The sequence below is a fragment of the Archocentrus centrarchus genome, chromosome 1 (genome assembly GCF_007364275.1).
Source record: "Archocentrus centrarchus isolate MPI-CPG fArcCen1 chromosome 1, fArcCen1, whole genome shotgun sequence".
NCBI lineage: Eukaryota > Metazoa > Chordata > Actinopteri > Cichliformes > Cichlidae > Archocentrus > Archocentrus centrarchus.
Window position 1 is genome coordinate 27,073,568 of NC_044346.1, and position 18,120 is coordinate 27,091,687.

At 40.9% G+C, this 18,120-nt stretch overlaps 1 protein-coding gene across 3 annotated transcripts in view; it reads right to left on the bottom strand.

Annotated features, from left to right (window-relative positions):
- Positions 1-18,120, bottom strand: part of LOC115778981 (nucleosome-remodeling factor subunit BPTF) — a 55,033-nt gene that overhangs the window by 26,227 nt on the left and 10,686 nt on the right. For 2 of the 3 annotated variants that reach the window (XM_030727391.1, XM_030727400.1), the window contains exons 3-18: positions 16,707-16,758; positions 16,300-16,468; positions 13,523-13,780; positions 12,834-13,031; positions 11,646-11,834; positions 11,250-11,425; positions 10,527-10,706; positions 9,978-10,159; positions 9,557-9,688; positions 8,631-8,760; positions 7,908-8,043; positions 7,254-7,544; positions 4,966-7,057; positions 2,380-2,504; positions 1,930-2,058; positions 217-367 (exon numbers count right to left, since the gene is read on the bottom strand). In XM_030727391.1, coding sequence (XP_030583251.1) covers positions 217-367; positions 1,930-2,058; positions 2,380-2,504; positions 4,966-7,057; positions 7,254-7,544; positions 7,908-8,043; positions 8,631-8,760; positions 9,557-9,688; positions 9,978-10,159; positions 10,527-10,706; positions 11,250-11,425; positions 11,646-11,834; positions 12,834-13,031; positions 13,523-13,780; positions 16,300-16,468; positions 16,707-16,758 — 4,590 coding nt within the window. The remainder of the gene's footprint in view (positions 1-216; positions 368-1,929; positions 2,059-2,379; positions 2,505-4,965; positions 7,058-7,253; positions 7,545-7,907; positions 8,044-8,630; positions 8,761-9,556; positions 9,689-9,977; positions 10,160-10,526; positions 10,707-11,249; positions 11,426-11,645; positions 11,835-12,833; positions 13,032-13,522; positions 13,781-16,299; positions 16,469-16,706; positions 16,759-18,120) is intronic. The other variant, XM_030727408.1, reaches the window with a different exon arrangement.

Here is an 18,120-nt window from a genome sequence, read left to right on the forward strand (position 1 = left end):
AACTGGGAAAAAGTTACATTATAGCCATTTTAAAAAAATATTAAATCTTTTAGTGGATTTTTCAAGCTCTAAACTAATCAGTGACCGGTAGGATTAGAGTGAAATACTAATACTGGCTCTCCAGGATGATGTGTTCATAAACTGACTGATATAATCAATGAGACATAAGAAGTGTAAACATATTATGCTGAAACCAATGACCTTTGACTCTCTGACCTTTCTGAGAAGGCTCTAATCTCCCAGAGATCCAGCTCCTCCTCTGCGACCCAGGTCTCGATCACCACTGGGCCGGTCTGCTTGGCAGGCTCGGGCTTCTTGGGGCGCAAGGCACTGGATCGCAAACCCTTCCTCTGAGGGGTGTGGGTTTCTGGCAGAAAGATGAATAAATGAATGACAACATGGAATCACATTTTTAATACTGGACAGCAGAACAGAGTCCATGTAAATGAGTTAGTTTTGCAGCCTGTTTCTAAAAAACTTTGTACGGTGTATGAAGGAAAACAGAATTATAAATCTTTTAAACCAATATTTAACAATAAATAACAAAGACACAATATCAAATGTTAAAATACTAACAACCTAATATTGTAACAAGCATTTAAAAATTATTAACCAATAGAGGGGCTCAATTCAAAGACACCCCGAACATCAAAGTGAAAAAATTATGAGGCAGGCTAGTCCATTTTGTTGAAATTTCATTGCAGCAACTCAAAATGGTACTCAGGAGTTTGTATGGCACCATGCTTGCATGCATGCCTGACAATGTCGGGGCACGCTCCTAATGAGAGGACGGATGGTACCCTGAGGGATCTCCTCCCAAATCGGGACCAGGGTATCACCGAGATCCTGAACGGTCTGAGGTATAACCTGGCGGCATCAGATGGACTGAAACATAATGTCCCAGAGGTGTTCTATTGGATTTAGGTCAGGCAAACATGGAGGGCAGTCAATGGCATATTCCTTCAACCTACTGCTGGGTTATGTGTGGTTATAGGATACTTAAGTAGAATGGGAGGCAGAGCCTTCAGTTTTATGGCCCCTCTTCTGTGGAACCAGCTCCCAGTCTGGATTTGGGAGACAGACACCCTCGCCATTTTCAAGATTAGGCTTAAAACTTTTCTTTTTGATAAAGCTTATAGTTAGGGATGGATCAGGTGACTCTGAACTATCCCTTAGTTACACTGCAATAGGTCCAGGCTGCTGGGGGGTTCCCATAATGCACTGAGTATTTCTTTTTTATTCACCTCTTTTCACTCTGTTTATACACCACTCCACATTTAATCATGAGTTATTATTAGTCTCTGGCTCTCCTCCACAGTGTATCTTTTGTCCTGTCTCCCTCCTCTCACCCCCAACTGATCGCAGCAGATGACTGCCTCTCCCTGAGCCTGGTTCCTGCCAAAGGTTTCTTTCTGTTAAAGGTAAGTTTTTTCCTCCCCACGGTCACCAAGTACTTGTTCACAGGGGGTCGTTTTGATTGTTGGGTTTTCTCTGTAATTTTTATGGTCTTTATATTACAATGAAAATCACCTTGAGGTGACTGTTATGTTGTGTTTTGGTGCTATATAAATAAAACTGAATTGAATTGAATTCTCCAGGAACTGCCTGCATATTTCACCACATGAGGCCTGGCATTGTCTGGCACCAGGAGGAACCCAGGACACACTGCACCAGCGTAGGATCTACCAATGTGTCCAAGGATTTCCCCCCCGATATCTAATGGCAGTGAGGGTGCTGTTGCCTAGCCTGTAGAGGTCTGTGCATCCCTGCGTGGATATGCCTCCCCAGACCATCACTGACCCATTACCATGACCTGCCTAGTTTTAACTGGAAAACTCACATCACACAAAAATATTATTCCAAGCAGACGATTTTCATTCATGCTATAACATCCCTCTTACACGTTTAACAAATAAAAGTGCATTTTACCTTTTGGAGTTTCTGGCACTCCAAGGGGGCAGATGATTTTGCGTATGCAGTACTCTGAACGGATGCCATATGGTCCCACATCACGACGCTTTATGATCTCTGTGGTGGTGATTTCAGTATCTGATGTCTCTGTAGCAATGAGTGGGGATAGGGCTGGGTTGGTATGGTGATGAGGAGGAAAGCCCGAAAAGATGCAGGAAACGTACTCCAAAATAAAAACAGCGATGCCCAAAAATGAGACTGAATGCTCAAAATTCAGAACTTCCCTAAATACAAAAAAATTATAAGAATAAAATGAAAATAGCTTTTATTACCCAAATGCTATTTTAACCTAAAGTGTAGCTGCAAGCACCTATTTGAGCATAGCACTTCTGTACGAGTTCGTTGCAGTTCCTCCCAGAAAAACGGATGGACAACTGTATTTGATGTTTGGAATTGTTGAGGGTCTACCTGTACGTGTGGTGCCGACAGCAGCGGATGGTTTTACGGCCATGTCGTCCCATCTCAGACAGGCCCACAGGAGCCTCAGCATGAGGCTCACTCCATTCATAGACTTCACCGTCTGCAGCCGATACCTAAATGTAACACCCAGAGGTTCAAGTATTAGCCACAGATAAATGCGACTGAACATTTGCAAAAAGTACAGTAAATGCCTGTTGTATACTTTCATACATTTTCATAACTGCTTATACAACTTAGCATTGCAGGGGGGGGGGGGGGGGCTCAGGCCTAACCCAGCTGTCAAAAGGATGAGAGGCAGAGTGCACCCTGGACCGCTTGCCAGTCTATCATATCAAAGGCAGGTAACCCCTGAGGCACAGGGACAATAATGCAAACTTCATACAGACAGGCCCCAGCTCACCAGGAAGGAGGAACCAGGAGCCTTTTTGCTGTGAGGCTGCAGTGTCATCCACAGCACCACTGTGTGGTGCTTCTTGTTGCTGTATACTGTAAATTTATATTTTTATCATGCATAGAAACACTACCAGCAGTACTTAAGCACATAACGACTGTCTCAGAGTTACTGAAAACACGACCATAGAACTGGAACTGGAAGAGTAAAAACAACTGAAGGATGTTGGTGATGCTGTTTTCACTTCATTTCTAAAAGGCACATCAAGCACATGCATTTAGATAGTCCTTTTAAATTTAATACACAATTCTTGGCATAACAGATTGTTCTCAGCCTAGAATTAGATGACAGAACGTCATCCATCAATGACCAATTTCCAAAAGAAGAGAAATTCCTTTTTTGCATCATTATGACTGCTCTGACAGTGAGGTTGGCATTTGGATATAGCCATTTACAGAATCTTAAACATCTGAAAAACACACGATCATCACAAGGGTGATTGTGTGTACGGGGTCTGGTGGATATTCCCTTTCCCATGTGTAACCGCAGGCGGAAAAATATGCCTGGGCTGCAGGGCTTGGTCAGTGTGCAAAGCGAACATCGTGACACCTCTCCGACCACCGGATGATTCATGTCTGCTTTGGAACTCTGAGGTCTGGTCAAAATAACGAGAGGTCCCTGTATGACACCACAGTCAGAGTTACAGCATCGCCCGAGGCCAAAGCCACGAACGGCAGACAGGAAGGGTGAAGACGTAACGAACAATAAATCAACAGGACATGGCACTCTGCCAAAGCAGGGAAGAGGTTTAAAGGGGAAGGATGAGGGAAAATATTATTAACCCTTTTGTAAACAACGTATTTGTTTTTTAAATAAAGAAGCGAGTAACAAAAAAAGACTGCCTGTGTATAATCCTACAAGAACCGCAAAGCGACGCAGACATGATTACGCACTGTGTCACACTCATGCTCTGGTAATCATTACTTAAGTTTTCTTCTGAGGAAAACTAAGTGTGATTACGCAGAGATTATGCTGTGAAATACTGCATTTTTGAGCTCATTTCCTGAATATTACATTTCAAGAGAGATGAAAAAGCCAATAAATAACTCATTCAGAACACAATTGCAACACTGTTGGACAGAATCAGCTGCTGTTCGTATGAAGCTGAAAATATTTGGTAAAAGTGGATAAACTGTTGGTCATACCATGACTTTCAAAAGCCATATATTGTGATTCCAATTTCATGGGATACACTTTTGGCAAATGATTGTGCTGCTCAAATATCGAAATAAAAAGCTCCTTTCGGCTGCTCCCTCATTCACAGCGGGTAGAATCAGCAGTTGGCATAACAAGCCTGTGTTTTTAAACTGCGGGAGATCGTAAACTACAGAAAAACTCCAGCTGAGTTTGGCTCAAGAAACTTCTCGTAGTAAGGGAACACGGAACAGTAACCACTGCAGCACCCATAATCTCATCCCAAAGGGGTTACCACAGCAGGTAGTTCCACATATTTGACTTGACAGATTTTTATGCCAGATGCTCTTCCTGACGCAACCCCCAAGGGACATGCGTCTCTTCCCAGGAATGAACCAAGGATCTCAACTTATGAATATAATGGGATGTCCTTGCATTTTACATAGTTTGTATTAATGATGTTTTTATAAAAATGAAAACCAATATGTTGTCTATTCATCCATTTTCTTCTGCTTAAAAAGGTCCATACAGTCATGTAATACTAATTTGCACAACAAGATGAGTCTGCCCTGTGTCCAGCTGGAGAAGAAAAAGCTGAGATACTGATGGAAAAGCAGATGTGGACTGACAGATAATCTAGTGAATCAGACATCTGGAAGATGAGTGCTACCACCACTAGCACTGCCTCCCAGCTAGAACCCACTCTCGGAAATGATAAAAACAGGCGCAAACAAGAGTAAACACCTGAGGAGCTTTCTCCACTGGAGACACCTCTAAAAGCAAAGGACTAAATGATGATGAACCGCCAGTGTCTCTTCTAGGTGGGAAAGATCACCCGGCTTCCTCTGATATACTGTATTCCCACACAAAGTAAGGTGCATCTTATCTAGGCTCAACACAGCTAATACGATTTAACAACGCATTGCCCTCAGGGAGTGAGGACAGCAAGTGATAATTGTGTGAGCAAAATAAACAGAGTGTGACCTTACCTCCAGGTGACACCAAATGTGGGCCTGGGCGAAGGATACGGCCAGATATCCGATGCTGGCTTAGCATTGTAACTAAACACTGGCACCTCGCGGAATCCGCCTCGCCTGGCCAAGACCTTTAAGTCATCGTGTGGAAGTACAAAAATGCTCTTCCGGTTGCTCTTGGTAACAAACTTGCAGTAAGAGGGAAGAGCTGTGTCCGAGCGCGTCTTCTTGGTACGGGAGAATCTGAGGAGGCGCACACGACCCTTTGTTAACAACGAGTCCTCCTCACTCACAGTAACAGATGACACTGAGGTTTTACTGCTGGTGTCAGCAGTTGAGTCACCCACGGAAGCTGAGAGCATTGTTTTCTGCTCTTGTGTCACCATTTCACTTTGGGTGTCTTCAGACTGACCATCGAGCCCTGGGGGGAAGATTTTGGTCACAACTGTTTTGGTCATGGTTGTAAGGGTAGACACTACGTTGCTCTCCGTTGTTGACACCGCAGGCACTGCCGATTCTCCAGATGTCTTTGATGGCGCCTTAGCTATCCTCATCTCAGTGGAAACTACTGTGGTGGTACTGGTGGTGGAGGTTGTGGTTACCTGGGTGATGATGGTCTTGACTGGTTCTGTCAACCCACTGTTACCATTCTCCTCTGCAAAGTCGTCGCTCAGACTCGACTCCTCTGCTGAAGGTATAGGAGAGGGAGCCATTCTTATGATCTTGATGCCAGGACTGGATTTGGTCTCTACACACTGAAAAGATGACGTACTGTTGTGAACATTCTGAGTATGAGCTGCAGGTGAGTCTATGTTGTTTTCCAGCTTTGTTTTCTTCAGGGGAGGTTTGTAATCTTGGTCCGAATTTGTCATCTTGCTCTCTACCTCTAACTTAGGAGCTGAACATTGTTCTTTCACTCTAACCTCCGCACTATCGTTTAAAGGAGCAATGTCCCCATTCACCAAAGGCTTTTGCTGTGTGGTGTCTTTCAGTGTCACAGCAAGCCCTTGTTCTTCATCTTTCCCAATACTGTTCACCTTGGGCTGGGGCCTGTTGTTGAGCACACCATTATTTGAGTTCGCCACAGAGTTACTCAACACATTTTCACTCCCCAAATCATCATTACCATTTACCTGAGGGAGAGGAGAAACTGGCTCGGGAGTGCTCTCACCTACAGTCCTACCATCGCCAATGTCTTGCATATTGTCTTGATTATCCTCTAGCGCCATGCCATTTTCCTCTGTGCTCGAATGCACCGAGCCTAAAACTTCTGTCTTTTGCTGCATTGGTTTGAAGGGAGATGTGTCTTGACTGCTTTTCTGGTCAAGAACACTTGTAAATGTCACTTCAACATTCAGTTTTAATTTGGGTTCCTTGGACCCTTCATTCTCAGTATGTGCAGCCTTTGTAACATCTGATGCTACACAGGCTGCTTGTTGATCTAAAGAACTGCCTGTTGTTTCTTGCACATCAGGCAGTTTAATAGCCTCTTGCCCTGAACTAGCTTCTTTTTGCCCCGTAGTCCTTTCATTTTCCTCCAGTTTTTGGGGCTTGGAGGTGGTTTGGTTTTGTGGTGAATCTGAATTTTCACCTGTACCTGTATTGCTACTGTCTTTGGGTGTGGGGTCTGTAACAGGAGAAGAAAGACGAGTGACAATCTTATCTGTAGTTTTAGAGAGTTCATCCTGACTCTCCCCTTCTACTTTTTGTCTTCCAACTTCTCCTGGCACTGGAGTTTGTGTTATGGAAGATTTCTCCTCCGCTTTCACAGCTTCACTCAGCGTGAGCTGTGTCTGAGTGAGAGCGTGGGGCTTGAGTGGTGACCGTGGCCGGACCGGAGTGCTTAGAGGGGTCGATGTGGATGAAACTGTTTTAGGATCCTGGGGTTTGGATGGAGACACCTGCTGTCTTTGCCTCTCCTCGATGACGTGCTGCTTCACTCTGCGTTCCAGTAGGTTGTCTAGCTTAGAAGCCTTGACCTTCTTCTTGTAGGCAATGCGGGTGAGGAAGCCTTTACTGACATCCACTACATCATAGTTAAAAGGTCTCTGAAGACTTTCTATAGGCTCCTCTTTTAGAGAAGCCTTATCCTCCTGAATACAGGACCCTGGAGAGAAAATTAATTTAGATTCTGAGACACTTAATCATATCCTCCTTGCAATGGTAATCTGAAGTTGCTTGGAAAGTACAAATAGTGTTAAAGTAAATGTGTTTTGAAATTACAATTATTAGAAATGATCAATATTAACTAATATTGTACATGCAATAGCGTTATTTAGACAGTAAGTGGCACACTGTCATACTTTGCACTTCATCTGTCGGTGAGTCCGTTACATCCACCTCCATCTTCATGGGCGATTCCTCTGCCTGTAATTCCTCATTTTCCCCCTTTTCCTTTTCATCCAGCTCTTCTTTCTTTTCTCCGTCCGTCTTCTCATTCGATGTCTGTTGATCGGTTGGTGGTTTGGGGAGGCCAGAGGAGTCTTCATCTGTTGCTTCGCTGCTTGAGGCAGCAGCTCCCTGAGCTTCTGGTGTGACTACACTAGGCCGTCGACTCAAGTCCAGCAGGGTACATTTCTTGCCAAGTTTAGCATCTTTGGAAAAGAGAATGAAAGGAAAACCTTATATTTTTGCATTTTGTTGGGAAGCTACTCACAATTAGTATAACTGAGCAGGACAGACCATCAATAACTGAATTTGATTAGTAAAGTTTGGATACATTTGAGCAGTTTTGAAACTTTAAAAAAAAAAAAGAAGAAAAAAAAAGAAAAGATGTTTAACTCTCTATGAGATCAAAATAAATCAAAAGAGAAATTTAATTCACTCTTGATCAATCAATACACACAATAACATTGTTAAAAAATAACAGAATGAGATAAAAGTCTCTGAGTCGAACATGTTTTAATTCTAAATAACTAAAAACCACAAATTATGCCACAAAGCCTCCTGTTCCAGACCTTCCAGTTCTTTGCGGTAGTTGGCGTTGGTGTTTCCAGGAAGTCTGGGGACAAACCGGGGCACATAAGTCTTACTGATCCAGCTCCAACCCCCATAGCCCGTAACGCGATATTCCTCTCCTTTCTGCTTCCACACCTTCATACAGGACACGAAAGTAGGCAAGAAAAGCGGAATCATGCAAAGTGAAGATATTCACAAGGAAAAAAGTGGTGGGAAACTGAGAGGGTGATCATACAAAGAGCTTTAAGGTTACCAAGTTATTTGCACACTGATCACTAATTGCTGAGGGAAATGACTCTCAGCAGAGCTTAACCTTCTGCATCAAAGAGTCTTTGATCGGCCCTCGTGCTCGTATGCACAACATACACATCAGTGTTTCCCACTAAAATGCCTTTTTCCAAAGCTTCAATGCAGACATAGATTAGACTGACATACTACAGTTACCATCAAAATCAATGGAAACTCATTTCACCAGTGCTTCTAAACATGGTTGCCTATCATGACATTTATCTATTTGTCATTTAGCTCTGGTCTTCCTGCACTGTATTAAGTAGAAATATGCATTAAATGTGGTCCAATCTGAACTGATATGCTATTCTCAGTGTGCACAAATAAGCTTATAAAGGTTTACATATTAAATTTATCATTCATTCAATAATTCATGTTCCAGGGTTTAAATATCATTTGAAGTACAGCAACTTCAGAGTTTGTACAGGACCTACCTGGTGCTTTATTGGAAAGGTGTACTTGACCCAGGTGGCCTGCTGCAGTGTCTCCTCATCCTCCAGCTTCTTCTCCCTTTTCTTCACTTTTTCTTTCTCCTCACGCTCCATGGATGTCATGCGGTTTAACCTGAAAACCATTTTTACATGGTTTACATTTTGAATGTTTCTATAATTGTGCTAAGAGAAACAGAGAAACAGAATAGAAGTTGTTTTGGGCAATCTGCGTCTGAAATTTTGTGCTGATATGATGCTGCACCAACAACGTTGTCTTTGTTGCTCGCAATAACACTATACAGAGTGACAGGTCACGAAGACTTCATCCTTTTAACTCTTATATCAATAATCTTTTCATATTTGCTGTAAATAAACACTGGAAAGCTTCCTGAGTCATTTCAAAGTTTATGAAAACTCTGATTAAAGATGAGGAGATGACAGTTACTCTTGAAACAGTTCCATGAAAACTTCACACATTACACACTCCAATACAAGTCCTTGAAATGCCACTCTCTCCCCCTCACTTACTTTGATGTTAACAGTTCAGGCATACACACACACACATTCTGGTCCTAACCTTGTGAAATCTTGGACAATCACTTCTTTAAAAGGGCCCTTGTGTTACTGAAGCAGTCGTAGAGGTAGGAGTGGGTGGTGGCTGGTTGTGGACTTGCAATCTAAATATTATGCCTCGCAGCCAGGGTGGGCCTTTTGATCTGATCTGGGTAAGATTAGCTCTGCTGGTTAGCTGGATGCACATCCCCCATGTACGTGCACTGAAAGCTTGTTTGAGTTCATTAAGGTATTTGAATGTTTTGCATTAAAACTCCAATGTATTTGTGTTTGTGGAATGATAGCATGTACAGTATGCACTGTAAACACACACACATAATGTACATACAGAGTTACACAGATTCAGATTTACATACCTTGTATGACCCAGTGAGTCCTTCCAGACGGGCAGCATAGCCACAGGTTTGATGGCACACTCCAGGATGGCCAGAGCCAGTGCAAACTCTCTGGCTTTACTGCACATCTGAACTGCTTTGATCCAATTGGTCCTTCAAAGAAACAAATAAACAAAAACAACACTTTAGCATGTTTCAACCTCTGAGTTCTTTCAGATTTAGGCTACAGAATATTTGTTTTGTGTGCACAGTCTTATCGTGGTTTGCTTTTACATCTGTTAAAAATACCACAGCTCCGACTTATCTTTCACTTTGATTTACTGAAGGGTGTTAACCTCTTCACTAAAAAACTGTTTGTGGTAAAACAACAAAACAAAACACAAAGCAAGTGGAGCGCACGACACATTACTGTTATATCCCAGTTCTCCACTCTGTTTTATACCTGTGTGATGCCCAGTTAGGGTGCATGAATGGTGCTGGAACATTGTTCTCCAGCTGAATGATAGTGAGTCTCAATGTGGAGATAGTCAGAACCTTAGAGCCATAAATAGACCCATTCCACTTAAACTCTCCTGCTGGTGTCATGCAGAATTTGTGGGAGAGATGCCGCCTCTTGTCATGGTCCTGATAACAAACAGATACATGGATTTCAGTTGGGAATCTGAATCTGGCAACACAAAGAACTAAGAGATACTTCACTTGGAACGGTCTAATTCCACATCTGGATAATAACTGGTTCAAACTGTCACATATAACAAGTGAAGCTTATTCCAGGTTATCACACACACAGACAGGTGATCACAAATGAGAACTCCAATCTGACTTGGATGCCTTTCTAAAAATGGAAGAAACCCATGCAAATAAAAATAAAAAGCTCAGAAGAGCCAGACAGATTCATGAACATTACAATTCATTATATTATAATGGGTGCATTAATGAGTATTTCTAATGAGCATTTAAATGTTAGGAAAAAAGATGTCATGCTACTTGCCTCTCTGTGCTGGTGCTTGTTGAGGGCCAGGGCATTGGAGCTGTACTGGTTATGATAGATACGGTACTTGCCCTCCTGCCCAAGCTTAAAGTATTGGTTGAGGGTCCCCTTCATCACCACCTCTTTGCTGCTGCGTGTGCTGACACGGGTGATGTCACCTTGTGCATTTACTACCAGTACCTACAGAAGTAAGAAAAGAATGAAAATCCAGGTGGAATGTAAAAAGGTGTCCTCATCACTCATACTGACAGTGTAACTTTGAAATGAGCTACAATTACAGAGTTGCTACAAACTTTTGAAAATCTAATTTTTGTTTTTAAACAGCAGTAAAAAAAAAAATAAATAAAAATTAAAAAATCATACAATAATGTTTATTGGGTAAAGTACTTGAATAAGTCTTAATTATAAGTATGATTTAAGTTTCAAAAGTAAAAATACTTTAAATAAATACTGTTGAAATTTTTTAAGAATCTGTGGGAACCCTGTTGTTCCTCTTCACAGTCATGTATCTAAATGTTGCTCTTGTGGGACAAGCTTATTATTAGGATGTTGACTGCGAAGTTGAGGAGTCAAAATACAGGCAGTTAAATCTACATTTCTTCTATTAGGCCCCTAATCTCATCATAATGCATACACTGGCCTGGTCTGTATGCCCACGTTAGGAACTCAGCACACATTCTTCATGTACTGTCTAAAAGAGCAAAATCCATCTGTGGTTCTCACCTCTCTGCCCTCCTTGAAGCCCTTGTTGGCTTCGTGAACAGCAGCTGCGACCTGTTGGTTTTTCAGCTGGCTCAGCTTGCTGTCTGGGTTCCTCAGCCGGGTCACCATGCGAGTTGCTGACGACTTCTTACTACCGGTACCTGCCACCTCACCGTTGGTCGAGTCTTTACTGTCTCCTGGAAATGCAATGTCCAATTCAGTCAAATGCAGAGAAAGCCATACATGGCTTTAATTCAGGAATATCTAGTGTGTTGGTGACTAGTAAGACATGGTGAACAGCCTTTTTAGCTTGTAAGGTAGTATAATATAGCATAATACAGTATAATAATATATATAGCTATGACAATACAAAAAGAAAGAAGCAAGATATATTCATGAAATGTTGTTTTGTCAGACCTGCGTCATCAAGACTCGCCAGGGATGACTGGGAGGACTTGTCAGCCAAATCTGGGGGTTCAGGACATCTCGGAGGGACACAAGCTCCCGTACTGCTGTTACTGTTTTCCTCAATGGGATGGGGAGGCTGGCTTAGGCCGGGGATGCTATGTCCACTGACAGGAACAGAATTTGATGGCGGGTTTTCTGCTGCACAGACATAAATGAATAAATAAATATAAATAAAAATCACAAACAGTGCTGACAGATGAATTAAAAGTAATAGGACTCAACTGTGCATTCTTCTATTCTTCAGGTCATCAGTCATCACTTGACACATATTTCATGGATTATTTTACCCAGCAAGATGAATGTGAATAGCACGTTATAATTACTTAACTAGAACAATGAATACCAAGCCATTAAAACTTGGCCAATAAGTAGAGGGCTACATAGAGGTAAACCAAACAAACCATTCAGTTTTAGTGAAGACAGGAATTTTTCTCTTACCATTCAGAAAAATGTTAGGGCTCTAGCTCCCTCTGCTGATAAGCCATGCTTAATGCATGCACCAAATAAACACTTCAGGTTTAAGGATGGGTCATTTGAAAGCTACCAGACCAGGCAAGGTAAGACTCAATAATGAGGCTTGTGCACACAGACATCAATGATGAAGATGAGTCAGTTTTACAGATCAGTATGTGTACACCGTCACTGAACTATCTACTCAACAAAAGCAATCAAACAGAGCAACATCTAATCAAAGGCAGCAATTACAAACAAGCAGCCAAATAAAAGCTTTTTGAAAGCACCAGAAAATGTGAATGCTGCCTCTATTTGTTTAAAGAGCGTTTCTAGTCGTGCTGATTGCAGTGACAATGCAATGTGATTGCAAATCAACGCAACACAATCAGCTTCTTAGCTTTTTAAAGAAAGCATGTGAGGGACTGAGTTAAAGCACAGAATGACTGGCACAGTTTCAAGACAAAAGCCAATATTCAAGAAGTAACTAGACAATTGAACACAAAAACCAGTAGATGGAATGAGAGCAACATGCAAAGAGGAACATCAAAGCACCGGGGACATATGCTGGAATACACAAGTCAGTGGTGAGGAGAGATGAGATTCATCACTTAGTCGTGAGAAGTTGCAAACTGTAGCAGGGAAGCAGATCCCCAAAAGCAACTTAATGGGCAATTTCTTGTATACCTTCATTGCCGTTAGAGACCTCCATATGGGAACATCCCTCCGTCTGAGCTTCTGCTGTGAAGGCCGGAGGCTTTGGAGCCTCAGCAGCCACACCAGAGCTCGTAGTGACGGTTTGAGTTGGAGAAGTTGTTGCTGGAAGCATGGATCCATCTGAGATGCTACTATTGCCTTCTTGGCCAGTGGAAGGAGCTTCACCGACTACAGATGAACAGCAGCAACATTGTAAATATTGTGGATTTTAGTTTATATTGCATTGGTTACTTGGAGACAATGGAGAGGGGAAATGATGTTTGGGGCCATTTCTGTGTGTGTGTTTTTTCTGCCTTACAATCTATAAATGTGCTATTACTCTTTTTAACTGTCTCTTTATTGATGTGTCCAGTATAATTCCAACAAGACACTGGTGTGAATAAGCATATGTCCTTTTGTGAGTGCCAACTTTTGACTTGAGTCTTGAAATAATCACAGCATTTTAATGGGTTAAACAAGTGTGGAAATTGATTCTTCAATCAATAACTAATTACAGCATTGTGGTGATGTCATTTTTTCAAAGATCAAAAGCAAAATAAGATGGCCGCGCTTAGAATCAGGAAAAACCATCTTACGTGTTTTGATTTCCTATCATTAATTCTTTTTAATATATATTTGGTCATATTTTTAGAGTTGTTGTGAAACATAAACATAATTACCTCCAGTTTTAACATCATCCACTTTTTCTTTTGCAGCTTCTTCTTTTATCCGCTGCTCCCCCTCTTCCTTTGTCGATTCTTTTATCTTGCCCTCCTGCTGTCCTTCATCCTTCAGCTTGACATCTTCATCTTCCTTCTCCACATCCACCTCCCTTTTCTCCTTCTCCAACTGCGCTTTCATGGCCTCCTCAGCAACTCGTCTCTTCACCTCTTCCAGCTCCTCCTCCTTCTTAGCCCGCAATCGTTCCAGGATCTCCTCTGGATAAAAGAGGAAGATGTAAGCAAAACAAATAAAAAGAGCCACAAAAAAAACCAAACAAATTAAAGCTGAGCCAAGAAATAGCACAAGAAATTTTCAAGGACTGGAAGATTTATTGCTAATCATTATGGAAAAATGAGAAAAAAAAAATCTTTTTTTGACTTTGTATGTTTATGTTGGCATTTGTGATGTTCTCAGTATAGGATACTCAAAGCAAGACAATAAAAAAAAAAATCAAATATATCATATATCAAATATATATTCAAGTCTTAAATATAATTAAAATTATAATTAAATTCAGAGTAAATTGACAAATAAGAGGTGGTAAATGATGACTGAAATAATACGAATGATATGAAAAGACAAAAATCAGCCATTTTATGAAGACTGAATTTTATTTTTATACATAAACTAGGAGAAGAGAGAGTCGCCTTTCAACAGATTCCCAAATTCAAGAATGGCAGAAGCAACAGACTGTTTATGATTTGCAATCAATAACTGGCATCTACAATGTCTACATAATCACTTGTGTTAACTGGGATGTATTCAAATGTAAGCATGCTGACAAGCACCCAAATAAAGTTAGATTCTAATAGCAGTCAGTTTTAGATAGATATAATGTGAACAGATGGCAGTACTACTGTTTCATACATTATCTTACTCCATCAATTGAATCACCATAGAGAATTCACACAAGGCAGTAAAAATACAAGTCAGGCAAGACTGTGATCTAGCCAAAACACTAAATGGCTCTTAAAAACAGGGGAAAATCCCAGTCCTGCAAGAAAAAAAAAAAAAAAAAAAATCAGTCAGGGGAAAAGAAACACCAAAAATGCAAATGATTGAAATCTGTTTTTATTGCTGAGGCAATATGTTTATAAATGTACCTCACAGGCTTTGATGGAAGGTTTTGTAATCAATTTGATTTTTGTTTAGTACATTAAGTCTGACTTTGTGTGAGTGCATGTGTGTCATCTTCCACATCATAATCTGTCAGTTGTGTTTATTCTCATTTTACCCAGATTGGGAAATCATGCACCAAGCAGACCAAACAGAAGACCATGCAAACGCTGAGGCATTGCCTTTATTGACACACACACACACACACACACACACACACACACACACACACACACACACACACACACACACACACACACACACACACACACAGCTGCTGACCAGTCATCACTTCCTAACCAAATATGAAACTTGCAGAAAAGAAAAGAATAAGATGATCAAGACCACAGAAAGACTTTAACATGTGTAATCAAATATATACATTTCATATAAGAGTTACGTAGTGACAACATAAACTAGATTCATCTGAAAATGAATTTAAAAGCAGCTACAAAGATCAATTCATTGCCAAAGATAAAACCTTTTAGAGTTAAAAGCAACAAAAAAGTGCCGTGTTAGGGCATATTTATATATTTTGTGCATCATGACATTCTTGTGCTGTTTCTCGGCTGGTTGGTAAACTACACTTTAGCAAAAGAAAAAACACCAGAGAAGCCTGGAGATGAAAAATTCAGATGCCAGTTTGGAACCATTCTTTATTTAATCTTTCGAGTCATGTGCTTTTTTGTCTGCCTGTATTAACTGCATATGGGTTTATAAATAAACAAATAAACAAGCAATTTGTTGTCAAAGAGCACCTCTAAATTATCTGGGCACTATCTGTGCTAGTTTTTGCTTAAGCTGTTGGATCAGAGATTACACCCTATATAAAGGTTTCTAAGGAAATGATTTCTGACAATTTTTTCCACTCTTGGGCATGTATGACATCATTTAAAGCAGATATTCTTATTATCATTATCTCAGGCATACTGGTTTGGCTGTGAGCACAGCCAGCCCCTATTTATGAGGGGCAGCCAATCAGAAGAAAGTTGGCCTTGCAGGTAAAGGAGCTGAAGTTGCTGTTTTAAGACAGAGGATGATCTCAGGGCTGGCACAGGGGGGGGAAAAAAAAAAAAAAAAAGTTTCTTTCGAACCATGGATCCTGCAAAGTTACCCTAGTAGAGTTGAAGAATAAAAATATGTAATATATATATAATTTCATGTATAATTGTTACTAACTTCCACTGCTGAGCAAACCGAAAGCTATAAAAAAATGAGCTGATATGTGCTCAAATACTCATAATTTTCACACACACAAAAGCAAGACACACAAAGGACATTTGGAGATGCCCTATAGGCAGAGAGAAAAGGATCAGGCACTGGAGAGAAACTGAACTGCTGGACATGAGCCAGACCGGGACCAGCGTAAAGTTACATAATAGCTGGGTTGATTCCTATGGCCAAGCCATCTATGACTGGGTGGTATTCATGAGTACTGGCAAGAAAGCAGGCAGAGGAACAAGGAAAGAGAGGCAGGAAGAGAAAGGGGAAAAAATTACTTTGAGTTTAAAAGAGATCATTCTCCCCCTTTCAAACGTGGTTAAGCTCAGCAACAGAGAGCATCTCACACTGTCAGGGCCGGTTTTATGATGAGGAGAAAGAATGATAATCTCTTTACCATTTGCAGCAGTGAGGAAACATTTGTTGCTGCCACGGGCCTTGTTGGTTAGGTCCTCTGTGATGTCCATATGTGTGTGCACCTCGTCCCTTATCTCCTCAAGGGCTGCGTACAGGTCAGCCTCCCAGTACTCCTTATCTAAGCAATCTATCAGTTCAGCTAGCTGCACCTGAGAAAGACAGAGTTCAGGGAGTATTAGGTAAATTGCAATGCACTCCACTTCATTAGGTTAAAGTTATGAAAGCCTTACTGGCAAAAACAACAAAAAAAAGAGACCCCAAAATAAACAAACAGGGAAAATAAAAAACAGGGAAAGGTTTGTAATAAAAGAGGAAGACCAAAATGATTAAATGTGATTCTGTGAAGAGCATACAACCCTGGTAACAAGAAAAGATGAGTCGCATTACCTTGGTGCTGTAGTACCAGATGGCTTTGTCCTCCTGCTCACCATCCTCTTCACTGTAGGGGAGACATGGGAAGTTAGATAAAAAAAATAAATAAATAAAGAATTAGGGAGAGAAGAACAAAGAGTTGCTGGTAGATATGCTTTAAATAATGTAGGTTTGCTGTCTGTATTCATTTGTGCAACTGTATGTGATTTACTTTGGTTTGTGTTTTTCCTTTTCAGCAATTTTTTTTTTTTTTGTAATTTTACTTTTCATATCACATTGTAAGAAGCCCCTGAAGAGTGCAGTTACATTTGCATTTCCTCAGATCCTTAGGGAAAAGGCTGTACAAAACATGCAAAGTGCCATACAGTATGTGCAGTGCAGTAATATACACTCCCTTCCAAAAGTATTAGACTAGTGAGGCCAATCCCTTTTTTTTCTTGCTGTAGATTGAAAACATTTGGATTTGAAATTAAAAAAATAATATGAGACAAAAGATCAACATCTTAGCTTTTATTTCCAGATATTTACATCTGGCTCTGATACACAGTTCAGAAGACAGCACCTTTTATCTGAACCCACCCATTTTTCTTGTGAGCAAAAGTATTGGAACACGCGACTGACAGGCATGTTTTGTTGACCTGTTACAGTGATTATTCAAACAATAAAAAGCGCTGAATGTCTGCGCTCAGTTTCAGATTTGGGTTTTGCTTGTTCAGGCTGTACATTTATAGTTAGAAGAGGAACCAACATGAAAACCAGAGAGCTGTCTAGTGGTGGAAAACAAGCAATTATGAAGCTGAGAGAAGATGGGAAACCAATCAGATCATTGCACAAACATTGGCCATAACCAGTATAACCGTTTGGAATGTCCTGAAGAAGAAAGTCATCATTGGTGTACTAAGTAACAGATGTTCTACATCTACATGAAGGAAAACAGCAACAGTTGATGACAAAAACATAACTGACAAACACGACAAAACAACTGTTAGTGACATCAGCAAACCTCCAGAGGGCAGGAGTGAGGGCATCACAATCTATTGTTCACAGAAGACTTCATGAACAAAAGTAGCGGCTTCACCAGACGATGCAAACCACTAATTAGCAATCACAACAGGAAGGCCAGGCTGGAATTTGCCAAGAAGTACAGAGACAAGCCTCAGAAATTCTGAGGCAAAGTTTTGTAAACTGTTGAGACAAAGATGAATCTTTACCAAGGTGATTGAAAGGCTGAAGTTTAGAGGAGAAAAAAAAGGCTCTGCTCATGATCGCACACATAGGAGCTCATCTGTGAAACACAGTGGAGATGATGTCATGGCTTGGGCTTGCGTGGCTTCTTCTGGGATGGGTTCATTAATCTTCATTGATGATGATGTCATGCATGATGGCAGGAGTTCAATGAACTCAGAAGTCTACAGAAACATTTTGTCTG